Raw genomic sequence first — 27,379 nt, 5'->3', positions numbered from 1 at the left:
AGGAGAATGTGCAAACTCCACACGGACAGTGACCTAAGCCGTGAATCGAACCCGGGTCTCTGGTGTTGTGAGGCAGCAGTGCTAAATGCTATGCCACTGTGCTGCCCCAAATTGTGATTTCAAATAAACCTGTTGGACTACGACCTGGTGTTATGTGACCTCTCACCTTGTCCACCTCAGACCAACACTGGCATCTCCACATCACAGGGACCAGCAGGTATTCCCAAATGACTATTTCCTTTGTTCTTCAAAAGCTGTGGATGTTGTGTGTTTGGAAGGTGCTGTTGAAAGATAAAACTGAAAGCTGCACGCTCAAATCAAACATTTGTGAAGTTTTAATGCCATTTTGGAAGAAAAGTACTGTAACTTCAACATGTAATAAAGTCATCAAACACAAGTGATAAAGTAACAGCTATCTGGGAATTAACAATTCGCCACCACCAAAAAATTTAAATTTAAAAATTGCGGGTTAGTGTGTCATTAGTACCTCAGTAAATACATCAGCTAAACAGTTCATGGATTCCTAAATATGTTGAATTCAGTTTCCTACTTCAAGAGTCAGAAGCTATTAGACAAAACATTTCTAATCACATCCCTTTGCATTTGTGTACAGCTCTGCTTCAAGATTGAGAAAAAAAAAAGGATTTGCACAGTTGCCAGCTTCAGTTTTGTTTGTGTGTCTGGGAACAAATATTCAATAACTTTAAAGTGGTTTGCAACACAATTCATTATTTCCCTTTGCATAAAATTCTTCTCTGCAACATTTCACACCATCCTCCAGTTTATCCAGTGACCAGATTCTATGACAAAGGATATTTGTCAGTCTCAGGATTCCTGGATAATAAATTATAAAAAATCAGTTCATTCTCAGCCTCTGGTTGACTGTGTATTTGCCACCACACTTTGTTTCTTTTTCATAATACTACAGTCACATCTAAGACTTGACGTAATGTCAGTACTGTAATTATTGACTAACTGGGATTGTTGACAACGTGGACCAAGACTATAATATAAATTTAAATAACAAATCTACTTTATTCTACCTAATGATGAGTTAATCATCCATCTACATGAAAGCCAATTGGTTGTTGGCTCTTAAATATTGGCACACTCCAAAGTTGCCAATTGGTGACTCCATATCAATGATATTGGTCTAGATTTTGCACTCAACAGCAAAACAGTGGTACCCGCCATTGAACCTCTGAGAAAGCTGTCCACAAAGATCTCTCGAACTCCGTGGTGTGAACTTTCCCCTTGTTCAAAGACAAGGTAAATACCGTAGCAAGTCAAGGGGATCTCCAAGTACGCAGCAGTATTGACATCAACAAGCAAGTTGGTTTTAGTAAGTTTTTGCTTCTCCATCAAGTGTGCTGACATATTCTCACACGCAACAAAACAGGAAGTTAAAAACACTGAAACCCTTCACTTTTAATTTTGAGTTTTAGATAGCAAAATAAAATGATTATGATTGGATTTAGTTTGAAGCTCAAAGGTCAATGTAATTAAACTTAAAGTTTTGTGAATTCTTTTCATCATAAGTTCCACAGTCCAAAGATGTGCGGGTTAGTTTGATTGGTAATGCAAAATTGACCTTAGTGTCAGGGCGATTAGCAGGGTAAATATGCAAAGTTGCAGGAATAGGGTCTGGGTGGGATTGTGGTTGGTACAGGCTCGATGGGCCAAATGGCCTCATTACTACTATAGGGATTCTACGATTCTTTGATAATGAAGAAATTTGATATTCTGTAAATCTAAAATGAGCTTGTCGGGGCTTATGATGGAATTTAGTCGGAATTACAAAGTTAGTACACCATTTAAAATCCAGTTATAATTCATTCAACAAGGTGTAACTTTTCAGTTTTAACTGCAAGGCCAATGGCGCAAAAATGTGACGTTTCATTAAATCATTGATTACTAAGGGATTATAGTCTGGGGGAACCTCAGCAGCACACTCGATGGGGAAGCAGAGTTACTGAAACGAAATTGTGTTATTATGTGCTTATGTGAACTGTGAACTGGCTGTCAATTTCAGTGGAGTAATGATGATGACTGCTGACATTTTCGCTGTCATCACTACTGCAACATTCAAAGCCATTGATATCTTCATCAGTTATAACCTGAGCCAAACATTAACCTTGCTCGAAGATCACCCTAAACTGATCGATCCTTAAAATGTCACGCCCTTAGAGCCGCAGGTACGTGGAGAAATTGATTTTCAGTGCCAAGTAAGTTAAAAAAGTTGGACTTTGTTACACACAGGTGGAGCTTTCACCTGAAAATGAACCTGGAAGGCATTCTTTCGCATTAAGAAGTCACGTGCATATTTAATTTTTGATTCTGCTATTGAGCTTGTCAGCAGTGCGCCGAAATCATAAGACAGAAATCGGCCAATTCTACCCCACCTGACCTTCCTCACACTCTGGCTGGAATTTTACTGCCCCACCTGCTAACGGGAATCGGAGTGGACTTGGGGCGCACAATGGGAAGGTCTGTTGACCTCAAGTGGGATTTTACAGTTTCAGAACGAACGAGGCCATAAGGTCCTGCCCACTATCTAGTCCCTCTCAGCAGATTGGGATATCCTTTTGGACTTTTTTTGCTCATGTATATATCTGGATTCCCCGTAGCCACATCTATCCAATTCAGCTCAATCACTGCGGACGTGATTTTCCCAAAATAATTACAATGGGTGGGAAAATGGGAGATTTTCCTGCCCATTTTTTGGATGAGCTGAGATTTGATAACATATGGCATTCTGTGCAATATGGAGGCTGCCAGTGGGGGCGTGGAGGTCGCGGGGGTGGGGGGGAGCGGGGAGCCTAAATCCATTGAGAGGCTGGCAGCAGTGTGCTCAGGGGGCCATTGTGCATGTGCCACTATATCTGGGAGATTGGGTGACATGCAAACCACACCCCCCTCCCAAACATGATTACCAGCCTCCCTATCACCGACCCCGACCAACCTTCTGCGCTCCCAGAGATCACCCGCCCTTCCCCCTCCACTCTCCTCACCGCCTCACCCCTCCAGGACAACAACCACAAAGGCCAACCCCCCCCCCCGTCCTCAGACATCACCGACCCTGACCCCCCTACCCCGATGGCCAGTCCTGACCTCCAATGGCTGACCCCAACTTCTGATGTCTGGCCTTGACCTCTGATGGCTGCCTGGTTCCCTGGTGCGAGGTTGATTATGTTAATGAAAGTGGCCTGGGAAGATCGCCATTGGCCAAGCGTGATTCCCGTTAACATAGACTCATAGAATCCAACAATGCAGAAGGAGGCCATTCGGCCCATTGAATCTGCACTGACCACAATCCCACCCGGCCCCTATCCCTGTAACCCTACTTATTGACACTAGATATCCCCCTGACATAATTGTAAATTGTACACAAAGGGACAATTTAGTGTGGCCAATCAAGCTATCCTGCACATCTGTGGAGTGTGGGAGGAAACCAGAGCACCCGGAGGAAACCCACACAGACATGGGGAGAACATGCTGACTCCACACACAGTGACCTGAGGCTGGAATTGAACTCAGATCTCTGGTGTTGTGAGGCAGCAGCACTAACCACTGTGCAAACGTGCCACTATACCATGCTGTTATTGGCCTCCTGCTTACATTTCCCGCCCCGCTACTCTGCTCGACCAGTGTATCGGGGTGGGAAAATCGTGCCCTACATGTTCAATATCCTCACCGTCCTTACAGTAATGGTCCAGCTCAGCCACAGTTTGCTGCATAAACATTTAAGGTTTTCTTTCATGGATGCGTTAGGTTCAAAATATCAACTAATTCAGCTTTTTCCACCACCCTGGTGTGAATTTACAACACAAAGAACAAAAAAAGGGATAAATTGGCATTATAAAGACTGAAATAAAATTTTGCAGAACAGAAATGGCCTCAATATGGTAAGGGCATCGAGACTGAACATCCTTAGAGTGTTGCAAAAATACTTATTTTGCACTGCAAGGAATAAATAAGATTTCAGTGCACTTACTGGAAAGTCACTCAATGACCTTTCCCCCATATTTGGTGAGGTTCCCAATTTCAGTAATCAAAGATAGTATTAACATTACTCAATCCCAATTGCACTAATCAAAGAATAGCAGTCTTAGTTACTCAACCTAATTGAATAGGACAAGGGACTGTACCCATTGATTTTCCAGCATGGGTTAAGCATCGGTCGGTCATAACTCCATTATGTTAAATAATGCCCAGCGCTCTGAGCACCCTTTAGCACAGAACGTAACCTAGAGAACAGGACTCTCATTGTAATATGCCATCAGTATTAAATAAAAACAGATGCATCAACAGTGGCTATAATGATGGTAAGCGACAATGCATCACAGTGAACAACACCGTTTAACAGCTGGGATTCTCCATGCATTACTACAGAAAGAATTATCGCCGCTTCACAACGAATTGTTAAACATTTCAAGGATCGCCTAAGTATTATTCTGCCTACACACTATGAATAGTCACAAAATAATTGCAGTTGTGTATATTATCCTGTGTTGTTCTGGTGCTGTATATGCCTCAGTGATGCAGCCACGGTACATGTACAGGTCCATAAAAATACAGGACTGTGTATGGTTTGCCCACCATCATTTATGTAACAGGATGCTTGCTATTTTGTTTTGTTTTAGGAAATGGCGGTCATTTTACCAGAGTGAGGGTGAGCACCGAACAGTGTTCCCACTATCGGGTGTGCGGCCAGCTTGCTGCACTGCATGGTCCCTTTAAGATTAGCGGGAACATTGCTGGCCAGGTAAGCAATGATGCTGACTGTAGTGTTGCAGGTTAGAGGTTTAGAAGAACATGAGTAGGCCATTCAGCCCCTCTAACCAGCTACTTAGTTAGATCAGGGCTGATCTGTATCTTAACTCCATTAACCTGCCTCTGCTTCACTGAATTCCTTTGATAAAACATTTTAGGGAACTACAACATAGTGATTCTCGGTGAATCACAGTTATTGTTGCTTCACAACAATGCTTTTTATAATAAATTATTAAATATTTCAAAGGATATAATATTGTCTGCCCATGGGCAGGGAAGTAATGATACCTTAACTTCATTAAAATCTGTCAATCCCAATCTTCATCCTTACAGCTTCTTGGGAGAGATAGTTCCGGATTTCCACATCAATAATTCCTGAAGTACCTGGCTCTGAGTTTAAGGTTCTGCTCCCTAGTTTTGGACGTCACCCCCACAGCCTCCCTCACCATCACACCCCTCCCCCCGCTCAGCACAACAACCCTCATTTCCCTGCCCCGCCTGCCCAACCCAGCACCCTACAACTCCCTCCCCCTACCCCAGTCCAACATCCCATAACCTCCTTCACCTCCCTCCCCCCCACCGCCCATCCCGATACCAATAACCTCCCTTCCCTGCCCGGCCCAACACCCGCAATCTCCCTCCCCCCACCCATCCCAACACCCTACAACCCCCTAACAAGAGGAAATAGATCAGGTAGAGTGAAACTATGCATTCCAAAGGAGACCTGCCACAGCCAAATATTGGAAAAATGCAGGCACTCTGCTTGAGATTTTTCCAATATGCATTGGCTGGAAACAAAGGTGTGAAATTATACTCATGCCCTAGCAGAACAATTTACAATTTGCAGGAATATCGTTCTTCAGAAAGTGGGTCAAAAGTAGCTTGCAGTCGTCATGTTGGAAGAATTTTACTTTTTGAACACAACTGTGGAATATTCCGTTGGTTCTGAAGCAGGAGGTTCGTTGACTGGAGGTTTGATTGCTTCTTGACTATTGGAAGGTTTCACATTATCATAAGTAGCAGAGCCCTCCTGAGGGTGATTATTGGACTGTATTGTCACAGTGGCGTAAGTAACTCCTTCTTCCAACTCTTTGGACAGCTGAAGATAAAGAATGTGAGAGTGTGACTGAAGGCAATGCAGCAATGAGTCAATCCATCATTGAATTACAAAGATGAAATTTAAGGTAATGTTTTACTTGGGAAAGTAAACACATTTCAAAGCTCTATAATAAATATGATGCGGAGATGCCAGCGTTGGACTGGGGTAGGCACAATAAGTAGTGTCACAACACCAGGTTAAAGTCCAACAGGGTTTATTTGGTAGCACGAGCTTTCAGAGTGTTGCTCCTTCATTAGGCACTCACCTGATGAAGGGGCAGCTCTCTGAAAGCTTGTGCTATCAAATAAACCTGTTGGACTTTAACCTGGTGTTGTGAGACTACTTACTATAATAAATGGGCGGTGAATTGGTATTGGAGGGAATTCTCTGGCCTCCCATCCGTGTCTTTCTCGGGCGTGGAAGGTGATGCGCTGTTCGCTAGTGGTGGGATTCTCTGGTCCCGCTGCTGTCAATGGGAATCCCCCCCCTGGGGGGAGGGTCTTTTGGGTCAATGGGATTTCCCCCTGTGGGGGATATCCTATGGCTGCCAGCGGGATGAGAGATTCCTGCCAGCATGAACAGTCAGAGAATTCGCCTCAGTAAATATAACTGTTTGAGTTAATTGGTAACTTGCGTTATGGAAAATAGTTTCAGCCATATTTTAGCAACACCGTAAGGATGGCGTGGATGAGGGGTTTGTCGTATGAAGAGAGATTGAATAGGTTAGGCCTATACTCTCTGGAATTTAGAAGAATGAGGGGAGATCAAGTTGAAGGACACAAGATGATAAAAGGTATGGATAAAATAGACGTGGAGTGGATCCTCCCGCTGGTGGGGCATTCTAGGACGAGAGGTCTTAGGATAAAGGGCAGCAAATTTAAAACAGTTGAGGAGAAACTACTTCTCCCAAAGGGTTGTGAATCTGTGGGATTCACTGTCCGAAAGTGCGGTGGATGCTGGGACAGTGAATAAATTTAAGGAGGAGTTAATCAGATTGTTAATTGGTAATGGGACGAAGGGAGAAGGCAAGAAAATGGGGATGAGGAGCATACCAGCCATGGCCGAATGGCGGAGTGGACTCAACAGGACAAATGGCCTAATCCTGATCCTGTATTTTATGAACTTATGGTGGCACAGTGGTTAGCACTGCTGCCTCCTCACAGTTGCCAGGGACCCAGCTTCAATTCCAGTCTTGAGTGACTGTGTGTGGGGTTTGCACATCCTCCCCGTGTCTGCGTGGGTTTCCTCCAGGTGCTCCGGTTTCCTCCCACAGTCCAAAGATATGCGGGTTAGGTTTATTGGCTATATTAAAGTTGTGCCTTAGGGCCCCAAACTGTGTAGATTGGGAGGTGGGGTGGGGGGGGGGGATCAGCAGCATAAATACATGGAGTTATGGGGATAGAGTTTGGCATGTTTTTTGGGAAAGTTAGTGCATGCTCAATGGGCCAAATGGCCTGTTTCTGCACTGTAAGGGGATTATACTTTATGAAGTAAACTATTGGCAAACCACTTTCAGAGTCTGATGTGTAAAATTTGATCAGTAATTGGTCTGGCTTCTGAGATTACAGGGTCATGTATCTGAGCGCCAAAGCAGGTCTCCAACCACCAAAATTCTGAGTGGGCCTTGGATGCTTCTGCAATAGATGGAGACCAGAAACAAGGGGAAGAATCACACAGCTGAACACTCTGCCCAGGTGGAGGGTGAATTTTCCACTATTCCATCCCCTGACCTTTCAAAGTCAAGGTGGCATGTTGGCCGTGTATATCCTCAGCAGGTGAGGACGTTGGTCTCACCAGTTGGAAGCTATTGTGAGTCGTGGCTGTCAGGAATTTCAGATGAATGCATAAAGCATGTCTCTCTATCATGCTGACTCCACAGGGTAGGAGACTCCACAAGTGTGAAAACACCCAACACTTTCGACAGGTCACAGCCTTACCACAGAGTTTGACTTCGGAACCGAATTTTCTATTGTTGCTTCCTTCTCTCCATTGTCTAGAAAATGCAAACATAAAGATCATGATAAAAGCAGCAGAAAGGTTCAAAATGTGTCTTTTTTTGATGTTTTAAGTTCCATGCTTTTTAAAATTAAATTGCACCTTTTGATATTCCCAATTTAATATTAGATGAAAAGCTCTGATCAATGAGAATATTGGGGTAATTTGGAGAAAGCAATTGGTCTATACTGCGTAATTGCTGAAAATCTCAATTCGGATCTTGTCTCACATTCCATTACATAAGAAAACGTTAACATCAAACATGGGATAATATTAATTACATATTGTGAATTAGGATGTTCCAGCCTGGTGTATTAAAATAATAGAATCCCTACAGTGCAGAAGGAGGCCATTTGGCCCATTGAGTCTGCTCCAACCACAATTCCTCCCAGGCCCAATTGCCCCGTAACCCCAAGCACTTACCCTCGTGAGTCCCCTGACACTAAGGAATTTAGCATGGCCAATCCACCTAACCTACACACTCACGTAGACTCAGAGAGAATGTGTAAACTTTACATAATGGTGGTCCAAGCTGGAATTGAACCCGAGTCCCTGGCGCTGTGAGGCAGCAGTGCTAACCACTGTGCCACCATGCCATATTAAATTTCATTGTATATTCTGATATTGCATCACTGCTCAAATGCCTTTCAATAACTTCAATCTGAATTCAGTTAGTCCACCCCCCCCACCCAATCATTGACCCCCTCCATCTGATCATTGCCCTCTTCCCTCCCTGTACGCCTAACAGTTAGAACTGGCACCCACCTCCTCTTGGTCCCCTGTAACCCCTGTTCCTCTGTCTGCTTCTGGCCACCACCACATACAAATTAATCCTCCTCCCTCCCCCTTGAGGTTCCCACTGCGGTCCTCACCTTGGAACAGGTTGGCATTGTCAGGTTGGCACTATCAGATAGATGTGGGCATGGTGCCAACCAGGCAATGCCAACCTGTGCCAAGGGGCATTGTCAGGCTGCTGCCTAGCTATGTCCCTGTCCTCCAGGGGCTATACTCAATCTCCCAGGGAGATCCCCATGACAGGTTCATGTCCAGGGGATCCCGTTGTAAACTGCACCAGTGTGATGTCATGTGTTAACATACAAGGGATGTCAATACATGGTGAGGGTGCTTGTTGATGAGATTCAAGAGTATTGAATTTCATATGAAGCATCACCAGTGAGGGGCGGAGGGAAATCCGATAGTGTGATCTTTACGGTGGGAACTGCAACTTCTGGATCTTGAGCCCTGCAGCATTTATGCAGATGGTGAATTCAGGCTTAAGATCACCCCTTATTGACTCTCTTTTCTATCTCTGTGAGGATCTCACGCACTCACCCTTGCTGTTGCCTTTCTTTCTCCCTGGCTGCCTCTAACTCTTTGGTCAGGATTTACCAACCCCCCTGGCAGGTTTCCTGGTGCCAAAGGCTACTTGCCATTGGCTATTGCCTCAATCTTCCGGTCCTGCTGGGATCTCATGGCATTTCGCATTACTCACCTGTCCCGCCATCGGACTAACCCAGTGAGGGGGATAGCCTTCAGCAGGACTGGAAGATCTCACCGGTCGGAAGGGCTGAAAAATCCCACCTTTCCTTTGTTCCTTTTCTCTCTCGGTTAGGAGATTGGATGTTCCCTTACACATAAATCTCTATAGCCTCACTCTGATTCACTATAAATAACAATAAATAGGGCAGCATGGTGGCACAGTCGTTAGCACTGCTGCCTCACAGCTCCAGGGACCCGTGTTCGATTCCCGGCTTGGATTGCTGTCTGTATGAAGTTTGCACATTCTCCCCGTGTCTGGGTGGGTTTCCTCCGGGTGCTCCTGTATCCTCTCTCAGTCCAAAGATGTGCGGGTTAGATCGATTGGCTATGCTAAATTAACCCTTAGTGTCCCAGGATGTGATAGGTTAGAGGGATTAGCAGGGTAACTCAGTGGAGATAGAGCCTGGGTGGGATTGTTGTCAGTGCAGACACAATGGGCCAAATGGCCTCTTTCTGCCCAGTAGAATTTCTATGATTCTATTTCTATGAGATTTTGCTGCAAATCTTTCACCAATCTGCCTATCTACAGATGTTGCATAACCTCATGCAATAAATGGATATTGTCCCCATGGAATTGCATTGGGGGATTGGTCTTTCAATTGGTCTCCCATTAGGGAGTTTGTACTTTTAATTTTACATGTATTCACCCTAAAACTGACTGATATCTTCTATAAAAGGCAGTATATCCCCAAAAAACATGAAAATATGGATCTTGTGATAAACAAGCTTCTCATAACTTACATTGCAGGTTTCACTTTTATTACAGATGTAAATTACTGCCAGCTTTTTACAGCATAACTGACTCATAACAAGTCTGCCGTGGAATGTAAAATAGATGTGCCATTCTCACAACTACCTCATACAGTCATCTTCATTCTGGTAGCCATAGAATAGGGGATCCAACATGGATCATAGAATCCATACAGTGCAGAAGGAGGCTATTTGGCCCATCGAGTCTGCACCGACTACGATCCCACTCATGCACCACTCTCACCACCCCACACATTTACCTTGCTAGTCCCCCTGACATTAGGGCCAATTTAGCATGGCCTATCAACCTAAACATCACATCTTTGGACTGTGGAGGAAACCGGAGCACCCAGAAGAAACCTGCACAGACACGGGAAGAATGTGCAAACTCCACACAGGCAATGACCTGAGGCTGGAATTGAACCCAGGTCCTTGGCAATGTGAGGCAGCTGTGCTAACCACTGTGCCATCGTGCCGCCCACTGGATGATTCTATCACTTATCCACAGTTAAATTGGATTGCCTATTCTCATATTTATCCCCACCATGCTTTAGTCCTCTCCTGCTTTTGCCTCAGCAAATGGTGCCAATTGATTAAGATGCATTTTTTTGAACCTTTCTGATATTTGGAAGGATATTTGATGTGCTAAGCTGTAGCTTCCCTTTGAACTTGATTAATAAGGGGATCAGGAGTTATGGGGAAAAGGCAGGAAAATAGGGATGAGAGAAATATCAGCCATGATTGAATGGAGGAGAGAACTCGATGGGCCAAGTGGCCTAATTCTACTCCAGATCTTCGTCTAAAGTAATTAGCCTCAAAAGGCTGAGCTCTGAGTGTCAGCAAGAGGTTCCCATTCTGGTGAGATTTGCATGAGCGTGTATTAATATTGTGGACATTGTCCCCATTATCTGGTCATTTACTGGTTTTGCTGAATGCAGGGCCTTGTTAAGCACGCTCCCTGTCCTATTTATCAATAATGATAACACTTAAGAACTTGTCACTTGATAGCACTGAGTATTGCTGAATAAAGAGATGCTGTTGAAACTTTTTGCTTTGTATTCATCATGGAAAGATTTGCAAGAATCCACTTGCCAACCAATCAGCACCTTCTTCTCCATTCAGCACAAATTGTTGTTCTCTTTGAGATTAGTTATCTGTCCTGATGAGTACACGATGAAAAACTTCAGCAGCATGTCTCTTTTCTCAGCAATATTTAAGAAGTAATTAATTGAATCAGAGAACCTATGGTGCAGAAGGAAGTCATTCAGCCCATAAACTCTGCGACAGAGTGACTCACCCAGGCTCTATCCCCAAAACCTCACCGCTATTCCCCAAGTCTATACATCTTTGGACACTGAGGGACAATTTAGTTTGGCCAAACTATCTAATTTGTATACCTTTGGAGCGTGGGAAGCAGCTGGAGTACCCGGAGGGAACACATACAGACACAGGGAGAACCTGCAGACTTCACACAATCACCCGAGACTGGAATTGAACCCGGGTCCCTGGTGATGTGAGGCAGCAGTGCTAACCACTGTGCCACCATGCTTTGAGTGTGAAGTACCTCAGAGTATCAGGGTACAGAGGATGCTGCATAAACAGAATCCCTTTTTGTTTTCTTTGGAATTGCCTGATTCAATTGTTTTAAGTGAATCTAACTCTGAAATGGGTAACAAGTCGGCAAATTGCGAGCAATTCTGCACGGGATTATTCATCAGCTAATTTAATAATAGCAGTTCTATTTGCAAAGAGATCATCTGATATTTGATAGCTCATTCATACATCTTGCTTTCGAGAAATTATAATTGTTCCACTTCTTTCTCCAGTACCAAACTGGAGTCTTGATTCTCAGCACACAAAAGAGAGAGAAAATACAAACAAGAAGTCCTTTTAATTAAGAAATAAAATCACCTTTGTGTTGCTAAAATGACTCCCAAGCATTTTTAAAATCCTCAGCAAGAAACAATAAACATTGCTATGTGCCACATACAAATTGCCACGATGTTACTCGCAATCCTGTCACTATTATGCTGTGCTGAATAGACACTGCAACAGAGTTCCTATTCTTCCAAAGAGATAAAGGAAGTACCGTCACTCTTGGCTGACTGCTTCACCGAGCCTGGTGCCAGGTTAAAATGAAAATACACGGCGACTTCTGCCGTGGCAAAATGTACACTCTGTTGACATGCAGATGGGGGTCAGACGGAATGCTAGCATTTACTGCAAGGGGACTGATGTATAAAAGTAGAGAAGTGCTGTTGCAATTGTATAAGGTGTCACTGAGACCACACCTGGACTATTGGGTCCATTTTGGTCTCCTTATTTGAGAAAAGATGTGGCGGCATTGGAGGTAGTTCCGAGGAGGTCCACCATATTGATTCCAGGGTTTCTCCCTGTATCTGCGTGAGTTTCCTTCGGGTGTTCCAGTATCCTCCCACGCTCCAAAGATGTATGCGTTGGCTGGATTGGCCATGCTAAATTGCCCCTCAGTGTCAGGGGGACTAGCTAGGGTAAGTGCATGGAGGTTATGAAGATAGAGCCTGGGTGGTATTGTGGTTGGTGCAGACTCAATGGGCCGAATAGCCTCCTTCTGCACTGTAGGGTTTCTATGATTCTGTGAAAGTGTTGACATATGAGGAGAGATTAAACAATTTGGGCTTGTATGCGCTGTAGGTTAGAAGGATAAGGTGGAATTGGATCGAGATATATAAAGTACTAAAAGGGATTGGTAGAGTAAATGTAGACCAAATGCTTCCCTTTGTGGGACAATCTTGAACAAGAGGTCACAGGTATGGGTTGAGAGGCGGTAGGTTTAAAATGAAGATGAGGAGGAACTACTTCTCGCAGAGGGTGGTGAGTTTGTAGAACTCACTGCCCCATTACGCGGTGGAGTCTGAATCATTGAATGGTTTCAAGAAGGAGATAGATATATTTCTCATAAAAAGAAGGGTTAAAGGGATATGGGGAGCAGGTGGGGAGATGGAGTTAAGACCAGGGAGAGATCAGCTATGATCTGATTGAATGGCAGAGAAGGCTCAAAGGAGTAAATTGCCTTCTTCTGCTCCAAATTCCAATGTTCCCATGTTCCTATGACTTTGACGGGCGTGATTTGTTAAAGGTCTCTCTCTATGTGTTCTTTTTCCTATGTTGCAGTTGGGTTTGTTTGCCCGATGGGATCCATTTCAATTGTGTGAAAAATGCTTTTTAATTCAGAGCTTACCGTCATATTTGTGCTTCCTTATTTTCCGGATGACGAGGATCACAAGCCCGAGCAGCATCACCGTCAAAACTCCAAAGATTAGTCCCAGCGTCAGGAAAAGTCTGGGCGGTTAGTGGGTAAACAGTGAGAAGTCATGTGAGTATGGGCAGACATGCAATCAGCCATGCGTGGGCCAAGGCATGTAAACATGTACAATAACGAAGTCATTTTCAATATCTGCCAGTTTGTTTCTATTCGATTCTGGGATGTGGTTGGCTAGGCCAACATTTATTGCCCAGTCCCAATTGCCCTTGAGAAGATGGGGCTACTGTTGCTTCTTCCCACCATCAAATCTTGCCCCTGTTGATTTTGTCTCTTATCATTTACATTCTAACTATGTTGTGTCTTTTTCCAGTCCATCACGGATAGAAATTCCTGCGAGATAACTCGGATCTCTCAGCCAAACCTCAGTAGATGAACAGGGGAAAACTCTGGAGAGAAAGCACACCCTTTCTTTAAAAAGCTAAATCAACCCTCTTTCCAATTTCCTTACTTTTGTGAGCCTCTCGAATAAAAGAGCAGTGAGTGGTAAACGCCTTAAACAACTCGACAAACACAAGAACAACGATTTGAATTTATGTAGCACTTTTAATATCGTAAAATTATCAAAGTCCTTTCCCAGGCATACTATCAGACCAATTTTACACTGAGTCAAACAGTGAGACCTCTGGAGAGGTAACCAACTGCTCAGGTAAGAACAACTTAGGAGAGGAGAGTTTTAAAGAGATGGAAAGTGGTAGTGAAGAAATTACAGAATTTAGGGTCTAGGAAGCCACTGGTCGAGTGAAAGAAATTTGGATTTCTTGCACAATTTTGGTTGTGAATATTAATGTAATGATAATGACAGAATCTTGCTTCTTACCATCATGGCGTGTGAAAATTCTAAGGGTTAAATGATCATAAAGTTAAGTTTAAAGTTTATTTATTAATGTCCCAAGCAGCTTTCATTAACACTGTAATGAAGTTACTGTGAAAATCCCAGTTACCACATTCCTGTTTGGGTACACTGAGGGAGAATTTAGCATGGCCAATGCACCTAACCAGCACATCTTTTGGACTGTGGGGGAAACCAGAGCACCCAGATGAAACCCATGTAGACATGGGGAGAACATGAAAACCCCACACAGACTGACCCGAACCTGGGTCCCTGTGAGGCAGCCCTGCTAACCACTGTGCCATCTTGTAAGCGCAAAATTGAACATGCAAATGGTTGTAATTTGGAAAAAATTGTAATATAAATAACGCGCAACATGCTTTTCTAACAGGAATAAACATTCCTCTAGAGACTTTTTCCACAGCATGCCAATGCCTGTTGTCATCCAATTGATAGAGATTGATTACAATTATTGGCTATGATTTAGGCAGCACGGTGGCAAAGTGGTTAATGCTGCTGCTTCATAGCCCCAGGGATCTGGGTTCGATTTTGGCCTTGCCTGACTGTCTGGGTGGAGTTTGCTCATTCTCCATGTGGCTGCATAGGTTTCTTCTGGGTGCTTCAGTTTCCTCCCACAGTCCAAAGATGTGTGGTTAGGTGGACTGGTTATGTTAAATTACTCCTTAGAGTCAGGAGAACTCGTGGGATTACGGGGATGGGGCCTGGGTGAGATTGTCATTGGTGCAGGCTCAATGGGCTGAATGGCCTCTTCTGAACTGTAGTGATTCTATTAATCAACAACCCTATTATCATTATATCGTGTGATTGTCAAGCAAACTAGGTGGGTTTCACTCATTCCTTTCTTTTCTAGCAATTTCTATGTTCTTAAGTTCAGCACTCCCATCACAGACACCCCATGAAAACTGAGAGTGTAACATCATAGAATTATTGAATCCCCACAGGAGGCCACTCGGATCATTGAGTCTGTACTGATCACAATCCCACCCAGGCCCTATTCCCGTAACCCCACACATTTATCCTGCTAATCCCCTTGAAACTAGGGTCAATTTAGCATGGCCAATCAACCTAACCAGTATTGACTGCATCGTCTTTAATTAACTCTGATAAATAGTGAGCAAACCCCAACTCTGTCTTCCTTTAGCAGCCACAAAACAATCAAGAGTTTATTACTTTGTCACTTAGATAGAATAGCAAAGATGCCCAGTCTGACTCGCGCATGGTCACCCCTCAGTCATATGGAGGACAATAATCGTTACAGGAATGTTGGAAGACACCGAAATGCAGTGAAATCAACATGCATCCCACAAAATGGTCTCACCATTGCAAACTGTGATGAAATGCTGTTAAGCAGAATTATGGTGAATATTACATGTGGTTTTGGGTGAGAACATTTAGCTATTTCAGTTCTAGAAACGTGGTTGGTGTGCAAAATACTACACGAAAAGTGTGGTACGAATGTTCCCTTTCCCTAAAGCTATCGGTTAAACATGTCACAAAAATAAATTAACGCTTAGATTTCCCAAAACTTCAATTCTGCTATTTAATAATTTTTTTCTGATCTGTCTTTCAATTTTCCTCCTTGTTTTCAAATCTCCTCCTGACCTTCTGCCTCGAAGTCTCAGTATCTTCTCAAACTCTACAAGGGTGGCACGGTGGCACAATGATTGGCACTGCTGCCTCACAGTGCCAGAGTTTGATTTCCAGTTTGGGTGGCTGTCTGTGTGGAGTTTGCGTGCTCTCCCCGTGTCTGCACGGGTTTCCTTCAGGTGCTCCAGTTTCCTCCCGCAGTCCAAAGATGTGTAGGTTAAGTGGATTGGCCATGCTAAATTGTTGCTTAATGTCCCAAGATGTATAGGTTAAGTGGATTGGCCATGCTAAATTGTTGCTTAATGTCCCAAGATGTATAGGTTAAGTGGATTGGCCATGCTAAATTGTTGCTTAATGTCCCAAGATGTATAGGTTAAGTGGATTGGCCATGCTAAATTGTTGCTTAATGTCCCAAGATGTATAGGTTAAGTGGATTGGCCATGCTAAATTGTCCCTTAATGTCCCAAGACGTGTAGGTTTGGTAGATCAGCCATGCTAAATTGTCCCTTAATGTCCCAAAATGTGTAGGTTAGGTTGATTGGTCATGCTAATTTGTCCCTTAATGTCCCAAATGTGTAGGTTTGGTGGATTGGCCATGCTAAATTGTTCCTTAATATCTCAAGATGTGTAGGTTAGGTAGACTGGCCATGCTAAATTGTCCCTTAATGTCCCAAGATGTGTAGGTCATGACAAATGCGCAGGAATGCGGGGTTAGGGCAAGGGTGGGACTGGGTACGATGCTCTTTTGGAGAGTCAGTGCAGACTTGATGGGCCAAATGGCCTCCTTCTGCACTATAGGGATTCTATGATTCTTTGAACCTTCTGAGATATTTACATTTCTAAGAATCTGGCCTCATTTTAATTGCTTCCCCACTGGAGGTCGTGGGCTGCTTGTGCCCCCATGCACTGGAATTCCCTCTATACAGCTCTTTGCTTCTCTACCTCCCTTTACTTCTTTAAGATGCTTCTCTTGGCCAAATATTTGCTCATATCAAAGCCAAATTTTGCTTGATAATGCTCCTGTGAAGATGTTGTGTCAACCAACGTATAGGACTGGGAGGTTGTATGAAAGAAAAATGTGTTTTAATTTATGAAACTGTTCTTGAATCCAACTCAAACTAATTGAAAGATGATCTCTTTTACTTATATACTATCAACTATAAACATTCAACTATCAACCAAAATCCAGAAACTGAACTGGATCAGTCATATGAATATTGTGGTTACAAGAGTAAATTGGTGGTTGGGAGTGCTGAGGTGAGTAACTGTCTGTCCAGCATCTACAAGGCACAAGTCCACAATATTTGAGGAACTTGATACATTCAGGGCAAGGCAACCCGCTTGACTGGCACCCCATTCACCACCTTAAACATTCACTCCCTCTACCTCCCATGCAAGCGCCATCAGTGTGTACCACCTACAAGATGCCCTGCAGGGAAATCACCAAGGCTCCTGCGACAGCAACTTCCAACCCTGTGAACTCTACCACCTAGAAGGTCAAGAGTAGCAGATGCATGGGAAAAACCACCATATGAAACCCCGCCCTCCAAGCCACACGCCACCCTAACTTGGAAACGTATCGCCATTCCTTCATTGTCACTGGGTCTAAAGCCTGGAACTGTGGGTACACCTACACCACATACACTGCAGTGATTCAAGAAGGTGGTTCATCAACCCCACCCCCTCTTCCCCCACCCCCCACTCCAATACCTTCACAAGGGCAGTTAGGCATGGGCAACAAATGCTGTGTTAGCCAGCAACATTCACATCCCTGGAAGGAATATATTTAAAATGATACTCAAAAGGTTTGGGTTTGAGTAGTCTTAGCCCAGACCACCCATTATTCAGCATTTGTTGACCATTTGGCTAAGTTAGGTTACCAATGGTTGCTGGGGGCAGATGGAATTGGGGAGATAAGAAGTTGCCCTCAGAGTCTACGAGGATGAAATTCCTCAGCACGGTCACTTCATCAGGAAAATTATTTAACACGAAAACCTCCTGTCATGGCCGTTAACTCTTGCAAGAGGGCCACAATGGCTGAGAGATCTTCCCCATCCCCTCCTCCCCCCCACATCAGCAACGGAATCAGGCATGAAGACAGGAACCTAATTCTCATCATTTTAAATACATTTAAATTGGCAGAGAAGTTTTTTGTCCCCCCCCCCCCCATATCATTGCCTCTGCCAGATTGACATCACTCTGATAGGAATCACTACTGGTTTCCAAAAATGACCAGATTGGGGGCTCAGAGATGAGTTTCGCCCCCAGGTGGTGAGGGAAACAGCTGGGCACTGCCCCCCTCCCCATCTCCCCACCCTCTGGCACCCTGGCACCATCCTGATGTGGAACTATATTGCCATTCCTTCGCTGGAGCAAAGTCTTCACTCCTTCCCTAAGAGCACTGTGGGTGTACCTACACCACATGGATTGCAGCAGTTCATGAGTACAACTCACCACCACCTTCTCAAGGGCAATTAGCGATGGGTAATAAATGCTGGCCTAGCAGTGATACCCACATCTCATTAAAAAAACTTACAAATGCTGCGAGAACATTTCTGATTATTAAACTTGTGCAGTCATATTTTTAAAAATGCTCAAAGTATGTCAGTTCAAATACATTTGCCACTTACCTTAGTCTCTCCTTGTCCTTTGCAAAGGCCTTCGGAGCTATTCAAAATGAAGTATAAAAGTATCATTTGATTATTTGCTATCCTCATGTTACAGATTCACCATCAAGATACATTTGCAGTGATTACTCGTTGAAATCCTGCATTAGGTAGAATGATCAAAGCATGGGGTGGGATTTTCCAGCCTCGTTTTGCCCCAAAACCGGAGAATCCTGCCCCAGGTCAATGGACATTTGCGTGGTCTGCCCCCCCCTGCCCATTACAATACCATGGGAGGGGAGAATGCCCCTCCCCCCATGGTTTTACAATATTGTCCTTATTTTTAGCAGTTTAACATTGGACTGAGAAACCAGGATCATGGAGATTTTGCAAAATATATAAATAAGTCTGCAGTAAATTATATCAACCTGTTGTACAATATAAATATGTCATTAAATATGCACACACGAATAAACATGTATTTATGCCCTACCTTGATTTACTTTAAGTTCTGTGGAACTTAGTAGATCCAGAATGTAAGGTCTGTCTATTCCACACCAGTACCAGCCCTTATCGTTTTGTGTTATTCGCTCCATATCAACTATAAGTTCTCCTTTTGCATTGTTGGCTCGAATTTTTATTCTGCCATCGTGGCTTTTCGCCTCAAGGTTTTGGGTGTGTGCTAAAACAGTACAGCTCCTCCGGTAAAAGCCTCTGCACCAGTACTTCTGATAATCGCCGTAAGATTTGTCGAACTGGCACTTGAATTGGATTGATCCTCCCACTGTCGCAACCTTTTCACTTGGCCCAGTTATTGACGCGTATGTAACTGTAAGTGTGAAGATATCATACATTTTAAAGTACAATTATTTCACACCTCAGAGAAATGTAAGCAAATTAATGTTCCCTTCTCTCTGAGTGTTCCACTCATTTTCACTTTCTGGAACCTTCTCTGGTATTTTGTTGGTTTTCCACTCTTTCTTCCTCTCTGATTGGCTCTTTCAATGTCCTTTCTGGAACTCTCTTGTTTCTCTCATCGGTGTTAATTCACTGACTGCGCTCTTCATAAAATCCCCACGGCCCAGAGGGAGGTCAGTTGGCCCATCGAGTCTACAGCGACTCTCCGACAGCGCATCTTACCCAGGCCTATCCCCAGCCCTGTCTCCGTAACTCCACTCATTCACCTTGGCCAATCCACCTAACCTGTGGATTGTGGGAGGAAACCCATGCAGACATGGGGAGAAAGTGCAGCCTCCACACAGACAGTCACCCGAGGCCAGAATCGAGCTCGGGTCCCTGGCTGTGTGGGGCAGCAGTGCTAACCACTGTGCCACGCACTTGCTTCAGCATTTCCCATTTTAGCTGCCTGATTGCACTTTACCAAGTTTCTTTCTTCCACATTTTTAATAACAAAGATGCAACAAAAAATAAGCACTAGTTTGACAAAGGAAGTTTGGATCAGGTAGAAGACGCCAGGCAGGCTTGGGGAGAGGCCTACTGTAACGTTCCAAATTGCCATGGATTTCAGAGGAACTGGGGGCAGAGGCCTGGTTGGAATGTGTGGGGGTAGAATTTGCCCTACGATCCAAAGTCATCTTCTGGACCTGTGGAAGTTGAAACAGGTCTAGAGTGGCAAACATGCCCAATATATGTACATGAAAGAACTGGCCCAGCATACAGAGGTGAAACCAAAACCGGAGATATAAATTTAGACAGAAGTGGGAGGCCAGGTGTTCGAACAGTGAACATATTTTGTTTGAGATTCGGATAAAGTTTAAATTTAAAGTTTATTTATTAGTGTCACAAGTAAGTTAGGTTGATTGGCCATGCTAAGAAATTGCCCCTTAATGTCCTGGTTAGAGGGATTAGTGGGTAAATATGTAGGGATATGGGTATAGGGCCTGGGTGAGATTGTGTGGTACAGACTCAATGGGCCGAAGGGCCTCTTTCTGCACTGTAGGCTTCTATGATTTGATGGTTCTATAAGTAGTCTTACATTAACACTGCAATTAGGTTAGTGTGAAAATCCCCTAGTCGCCACACACTGGCGCCTGTTTGGGTACACTGAGGGAGGATTTAGCACGGCCAATGCACCTAACCAGCATGTCTTTCAGACTTTCAGAGGTTTTGGGAGGAAATTGGAGCTCCTGGAGGAAACCCACGCAGGCATGGGGAGAATGTGCAAGCTCCGCACAGACAGTGACCCAACCTTGGAATCGAACCCAGGTCCATGGTGCTGTGAGGCAGCAGTGCTAACCACTGTGCTGCCGTGCTGCCCCTAAGGTACAGGAGCAGATAAGGTATGGAGAAAGTGATGAGAAGGTAGAGTTTGGTCCCAGAGTTAAAGGTGGAAGGCTCATGAGAGTTATTGTGCAGGCGTATTGAGAGTACTGTCAGGTGGATTGGTGCGAGTGCTAAAATGAGGCTCAGATCTGTGAGGACAACTGATTTCCTTTGCGTAGACCCCGATGTTTCTCCCTTTTAGTTTTGAAAAGCACAGTTGGGAGCAAAATATCTAATACTCTCAAATTTGAGTGAGTTTGTCTGCCTTATGCTCCAAATCTTTTGCATTACTCTACTGTAACATTGGACTTTTACATAAGAACATAAGAACATAAGAACATAAGAAATAGGAGCAGGAGTAGGCCATCTAGCCCTTCGAGCCTGCCCCGCCATTCAATAAGATCATGGCTGATCTGTCGTGACTCAGATCTGTCGTGGCTCAGACTTTTGGTGTGAGGCATGTTGAATAATTGCAGCACAGAAAGATTCCATTCAGCCCATCATGACAATTCTGGCTCCCTGCAAAAGCAACTCAGCTAGTCCTCCACCTCCACGCTGACCTCACAACCCTGCAATTTTTTTCTTATCAGATACTTACCCAATTTCCTTTTGGAAACTATGATTGTATGTGCCTCCACCAGCTGTCAACTGGTCTACCCCAGATCCTAACACTTGCTGTGTAAACGTGGTTCACACCATTCAACCATTCATCAACGTTTACACCATTGGGCACAATTTCTCCACTTGTGCTCTGTCAAGAGCCCTCATGATTTTGATCACCTCTTCTCAATCTCCTCTACTCAGAACCTTCTCCAATTTACTGAAGTCACTAATCCCTGGGAACATTCTTGTAACTGTTTCCTGCATTCTTTCCAGCACCTTCCTATCCTTTCCCCAGAATTCTGTGGCTCTCAGAATTGGACTTGAATTGAGGCTGCACCAACGTTTCCCAGACGTTGACCATAATCTTCTTGCTGTGGTACATTATACTTGGAATTAAAGAGACCAGGATCCTGTATGGCCTTTCAACCACTCCCTCATTCAACATTGTTACATGATTTGTGCTCATTTACCCCCAGGTCCTATGCTCCTGTAAGACCATAAGACATAGGAGCAGAATTTGGCCCCTCGGCCCATCATGTCTACTCTGCCATTCAATCATGGTTGATATTTTTCTCATCCCCAATCTTCTGCCTTTTCCTCATAACCCCCAATCCCCTTATTAATAAAGATCCTACCTCTGTCTTCAAGACACTCAATGATCTGGCCTTCACAGCCTTCTGTGGCAAAGAGTTCCACAGATTCACCATTCTCTGGCTGAAGAAATTCCTCCTCATCTCTGTTTTAAAGGATTGTCCCTTTAGCCTGAAGTTGTGCCCTCTGGTTCTAGTTTTTCCTACTAGTGGAAACATCGTCTCCATGTCCACTCTATCCAGGCCTCACAATATCTGTAGTTTTCAATAAGATCCCTCCTCAGTCTTCTAAATTCCAACGAGTACAGATCCAGAGTCCTCAACCATTCCTCAAGCGGCAAGTTCTTCATTCCAGGGGTCATTCTTGTGAACCTTCTCTGGACCCTTTCCAAGGACAGCACATCCTTCCAATACAGGGCCCAAAACTGTTCACAATACTCCAAATGGGGTCTGACCAGGGCCTTATACAGCCTCAGAAGTACATCCCTGTTCTTGTTTCTAACCTTCTCGACGTGAATGCTAACATAGCATTTGCCTTCCGAACTGCCGATTGAGTCTGCATATTAACCTTAAGAGAATCTTGAACAAGGACTCCCAACTCCCTTTGTGATTCTGATTTCCTCAGCATTTCCCCATTTAGAAAATAGTCTATGGCTCCATTCCATCTTCCAAAGTGCATAACCTCACACTTTTCCACATTGTATTCCATCTGACACTTCTTTGCCCACTCTCCTAACCTGTCCAAGTCCTTCTGCAGCCCCCCTGCTTTATCAATATGACCTGTGTCTCTGCCAAGTTTTGTATTATTTGCAAATTTAGCAACAGTGCCTTCAGTTCCTGCATTATCTTTCAAACTGAATTCTTTATTTTACGTTGAATCTCTTTGTTCGTCTCAAAATGAATCACTTCCCACTTTTCTGCCTTAAATTTCATTTATCACTTGCTTGCCTGTTTGACCATAACATCTCTGTCTTATTGATGTCTACCACTCTCCTCCTCACAGTTGACAATGCTTCCAAGTTTTGTGTTCATCTGCAACTTTTGAAATTGTGACTGTCGCAACTAAATCTGGGTCATTAATATAAAATCAAAAAATGTAGTGAATTAATATTGACTACTGGGGAACCCCACTATGTACCTTCCTCTGATTTATTAAATAACTTAGAAAATCATGGAAGATCATGTTCCTTTAATTGTTTACCACCACTCTGTTCCTAATCACTCACTATTTATGCTACCAGTGTACATTGGTTTGGCTAAATCCTCCCTCAGTGCACCCGGGCAGACACTAGAGTGTGGCAACTCGGGGATTTTCACACTAACTTCACCGCAGTGTTAATGTAAGCCTACTAGTGATACTAATAAATAAAAATAAACTTAAATAAAATTGCTGGTAAGCCTGTTACATTGCACTTTATCCAGCTGAGAGATGGGCGAGAAGGTACATTGTAGCAGGACACAAGACTTCAAACAAATAGGGGAAGAGGACTGAAGCCATCTTGCTGTGAAGAAGGAACTGGAACTAATGCAGTGAAAGCAGAGTTCGATGGGAGGGAGGGAGCAGAGACAGATTCAGAACGATTGACCTGGCTCTGTGAGGGAAGAGACCTGAGGGTTGAGGTGGAAGGCATGGGAAGAAATGATACAGCAAAGATTTGGTGCATTTTTACAGTTTTTGTGGGGGAGTGCACCTGGAAGACTTTGCTGGCTGTGGTCCAGAACATTGTGGTGGTGTTTTGCAGAACGGTTTGTTCCTTCTTAAGCATTCTCAGAGTTCCTCTTATTGGGTCCAACAAACAAGAAGTGAGACTGTTGATGTGGTTAATTATGACCTTCACATCCATGTTGGAATCAGAAGTTGATGTAATAATGACTGTAATAATGGCTGTTTCATGCACTGTCACAGGCTAACATGGCCTGTGAGAAGGAGCAATCTGAAGAGTTTGCAGGAGCACCAGAGAATGTTGTATTATCTCTACTTTCTCAGGCAGTCCCACTGGATTGAGGATGACTTGCTTCCACTTTGGTTCCATGGGTTTCTGCTGGCTGTTAAGTCCAGTGTGTGATCTGCAGGCTCTGTCACATGTGGGACAGGTGCTGCTCCAATGGTTGGGTTGATGGGTTGTTTGGAGGTTTGTACACTATCTCTGACACCTTAACTTTACCTCTACATATTCCCGACAAAGCCTCTTGATGGGGCGGCATGGTGGCACAGTGGTTAGCATTGCTGTTTCACAATGCCAGGGACCCGGGTTCAATTCCAGCCATGGGTGACTGTGTGAAGTTTGTACATTCTCCCTATGTCTGTGTGGCTTGCTTCCCAAAGGTGAGCAGGTTAGATGGATTGGCCATGCCAAATTGTGTCTGAGGATGTGTAGGTTATGGGTATTGGTCAGGTAAGTATGCACAGTTACAGAGATAGGGCAGAGGTGGGCCTGGGTATAATGCTCTGTTGGAGAGTCAGGGTAGATGTGATGGGCTAAATGGTCTCTTTCTGCACTGCAGGGATTCTATACTATGATACTTCCTGTGTTATCTTTACGATGCACATTGATGTCGTCTCTGGGGTAGTTTCTGTTTGTTTTTTTCTCTGTGGTGATAGAGACATTAGCTCTGGGATTTTCTGAATCCCCAATGCTAGGTTTGCGATGGTGAAGGGGGCATGTCGTTGGTCTTCTAGTGGTTAGCACTACTCACAGTGCCAGGGACCTGGGTTCAATTCCTGCCTTGGGTCACTGTCTGTGTGGAGTTGCATATTGTCTGTGTGGGTTTCCTCTGGGTGCTCCGGTTTGCTCCCATAGTCCGAAAGATGTGCTGGTCAGATACATTGGCCAAGCTAAATTCTCGCCCTGAACAAGCCCCAGAGTGTGGCAACTCGGGATTTTCATAGTAAATTCATTGCAGTGTTAACATAAGCCTGCTTGTGACTCTAATAAATAAACTTCATAAACAATGTTTTATGTCCTTCACACAGTAGAATTGATCCCACTTACATTTAGATGTCAGTGGAAGGGCCAAGAATAATAGAGAAAGTATTGTGAAGACACAATGTATGTGTGTGCCATTCTCTTAAGGCCACAATTGCATCTCATATCCTCTGGTACATGGGGCTTCCCAGCTGGTTTATGTGGATGGGCAAGGAAATGTGGCAGTGCAGACCATCCAGTGCAGGGAGTGGGGGGTGGGGGTGGGTGGGAGGGGGTGTTCTTTGACGTAATTATCAGAATTCAATTTCTGGCAGAGGTCTTGGAATACCACGCTGGAAAGGGACAGGAAGGGGTTGGGAGATGGGGGAATCGTGCGCGCCCCCCCACCCAATCCGCTTTCCCCCCGCTCCTCCCCCCCCGCCCCACACACACACACACACACACACACACACACACACAATCACAGGCAGATAGTAGGCTGGAATGGAGGCAAAATGGCTTCCTCAGTTTGTTGGTGGTGTTGATTATATCCCAATGACGCAGAATATAAACAACGAGGACTCCGCATCAGTCGTGCAAATATTTCATTACTTAAAAACATCCTCTAAAATAAATCAGTCAGATCTATAGTTCGAATCATGCAATGGTTTCACTGATAAGTTGTACGATTCTGCATACTTAACCCATAAGGGGTTGAAATTCTCCCGTAAATCAATGATTATCAGGCTGTGTTGCTCAGTTTATACACATGGTGATATGTCTGTACAATCTCCAAAGACAGGAATTTCTCACATGGTCAGATTTTGTCACCACATCACCCGGTTGTTAAAATCTCAACATTATTAAAGTCAGTTAAAAACTATAAATTCTGGAAACATTTTTGACTGCTCATAGAGTCTCTACACTGCAGAAGGAGGACATTCAGCCCATCAAGCCTGCACTGACCACAATCCCACCCAAGCCCAATTCCTGTAACCCCACATATTTACCCTGTTAATCCCCTGACGCTAGGGTTAATATTGTATGGCCAATCAACCTAACAAGCACAACTTTTGACTGTAGGAGGAAACCGGAGCACCCGGAGGAAACCCACACAGCCACGGGGAGAATGTCTAAACTCCTCACAGACAGTGACCCAAGGCTGGAATTGACCCAGTGACCATGGCGCTGTGAGGTAGCACTACGCCACCGTGCTGCCCTTTAGGTTTAAAAACTTTGCCCTACTTTGCTTTGGCATTTGTGGAAGTCACAGGGAACATGGCATTCAATAGATTCCAAAACAAATGATTACAACATAGTATCTTACTCTCAATATTCTCACCCATTTTACAAATACATTGAGGTTAAGAAAATTACTGCATTTGGACACTAACTCATTGATATCACTCAACTGATTTACGAAGTAAAATTTTACGACTAACCAGAATGATGAACTGAACAAGTCAGTCTACTTATAGAGGTTCGGTGAGCTCGAGGTATAAAGTCCCATTATTACAACTTCAGAAAAATAATCTTGTCTGATGATAAAATTCTCTCCATCCAGGCCTGAACTCCTAGATTCACACCAATCAAAACTAAAGGAAATGATTGTTCGTTTAGAGTTTGTTAAAATGAGATTGAGCTGTATTATTTATTGTGTGAAATAGGAGATTTTTTTTTAAAATCCTTTTCCCTAAAGGCAGTTAATGCTGATCTTGAAAAATAACAAAACTTTGCAAAGCAGAACTGACTCAATGTCACAAGGTTTTCATTTCCGGCTAGACTAACACAACTATGTATTTCTACTGCGTTCAACAACCCAAAGGAGAACATAGAATCATAGAATTATACAGCGCAGAAGAGACCTTTCGGCCCATCGAGTCCGCACCGACACATTAGAAACACCTGAACTCCCAGCTAATCCCATCTGTCAGCACTTGGCCCAAAACCCTGGATATTATGATGTGCCAAGTGCTTATCCAGGCACTTTTTAAAGGATATGAGGGCAAACCAGCTCTACCACCCTCCCAGGCAGCACATTCCAGACCATCACCACTCTCTGGGTATAGAAGCTTTTCCTCACACTTCTCCCTAAACCTCCTGCCCCTCACCTCGAACCTATGTCCCCTTGTGACTGACCCTTCAACTAAGGTGAACAGCTGCTTCATATCCACTCTGTCAACGACTCTTACAATCTTGTACACCTCGATTGGGTCACCGCCCCCCCCCCCCCCCCCCCCGTTTCTCTGCTCCAACGAAAATGGCCCAAGGCTACCTAATCTCTCTTCATAATTTAAATCTTCCAGCCCAGGTGGCAGCTCCTCTGAACCCCCTCCAGTGCAATCACATCCTTTCAAATACTTTCTTACCTGATAGGAAAGCAATGGACAGGAGAAGGATAGAACCCATTGTTTCAACGTTTTACAACTCCACTTTGCGGACACAGATCTTTACTTCAGTGATCCTGTTTCTGCACTGCACCATCTAACCAGTC

General features: G+C 44.1%; 1 protein-coding gene across 1 annotated transcript; it reads right to left on the bottom strand.

The window, feature by feature from the left end:
- Positions 1-5,469: 5,469 nt before the first annotated feature.
- LOC145356955 (uncharacterized) lies at positions 5,470-27,379 on the bottom strand. Its single transcript, XM_080209970.1, has 6 exons — positions 27,255-27,379; positions 18,997-19,332; positions 18,528-18,564; positions 13,377-13,477; positions 7,810-7,865; positions 5,470-5,872 (listed from the first exon to the last, which is right to left on the bottom strand). The coding sequence occupies exons 1-6, from the start codon at positions 27,292-27,294 to the stop codon at positions 5,681-5,683; spliced, it is 762 nt and encodes a 253-aa protein (XP_080066096.1). The 5' UTR covers positions 27,295-27,379; the 3' UTR covers positions 5,470-5,680.

This window comes from Carcharhinus amblyrhynchos, chromosome 22 (genome assembly GCF_965287045.1).
Source record: "Carcharhinus amblyrhynchos chromosome 22, sCarAmb.v2.hapA, whole genome shotgun sequence".
Taxonomy (NCBI): domain Eukaryota; kingdom Metazoa; phylum Chordata; class Chondrichthyes; order Carcharhiniformes; family Carcharhinidae; genus Carcharhinus; species Carcharhinus amblyrhynchos.
This window is presented reverse-complemented; position numbering and strand designations above follow the sequence as displayed.

What these genes read in the sequence shown, in the direction of transcription:
- LOC145356955 (XM_080209970.1), bottom strand. Translation starts at nt 27,294, where the DNA reads ATGGGTTCTATCCTTCTCCTGTCCATTGCTTTCCTATCAG. An exon ending in AGAACTTAAAGTAAATCAAG is followed by an intron (nt 18,565 to 18,996) that starts GTAGGGCATAAA and finishes CATTTTGAATAG; the next exon opens with CTCCGAAGGCCTTTGCAAAG. An exon ending in AAGGAAGCACAAATATGACG is followed by an intron (nt 7,866 to 13,376) that starts GTAAGCTCTGAA and finishes TGCATTTTCTAG; the next exon opens with ACAATGGAGAGAAGGAAGCA.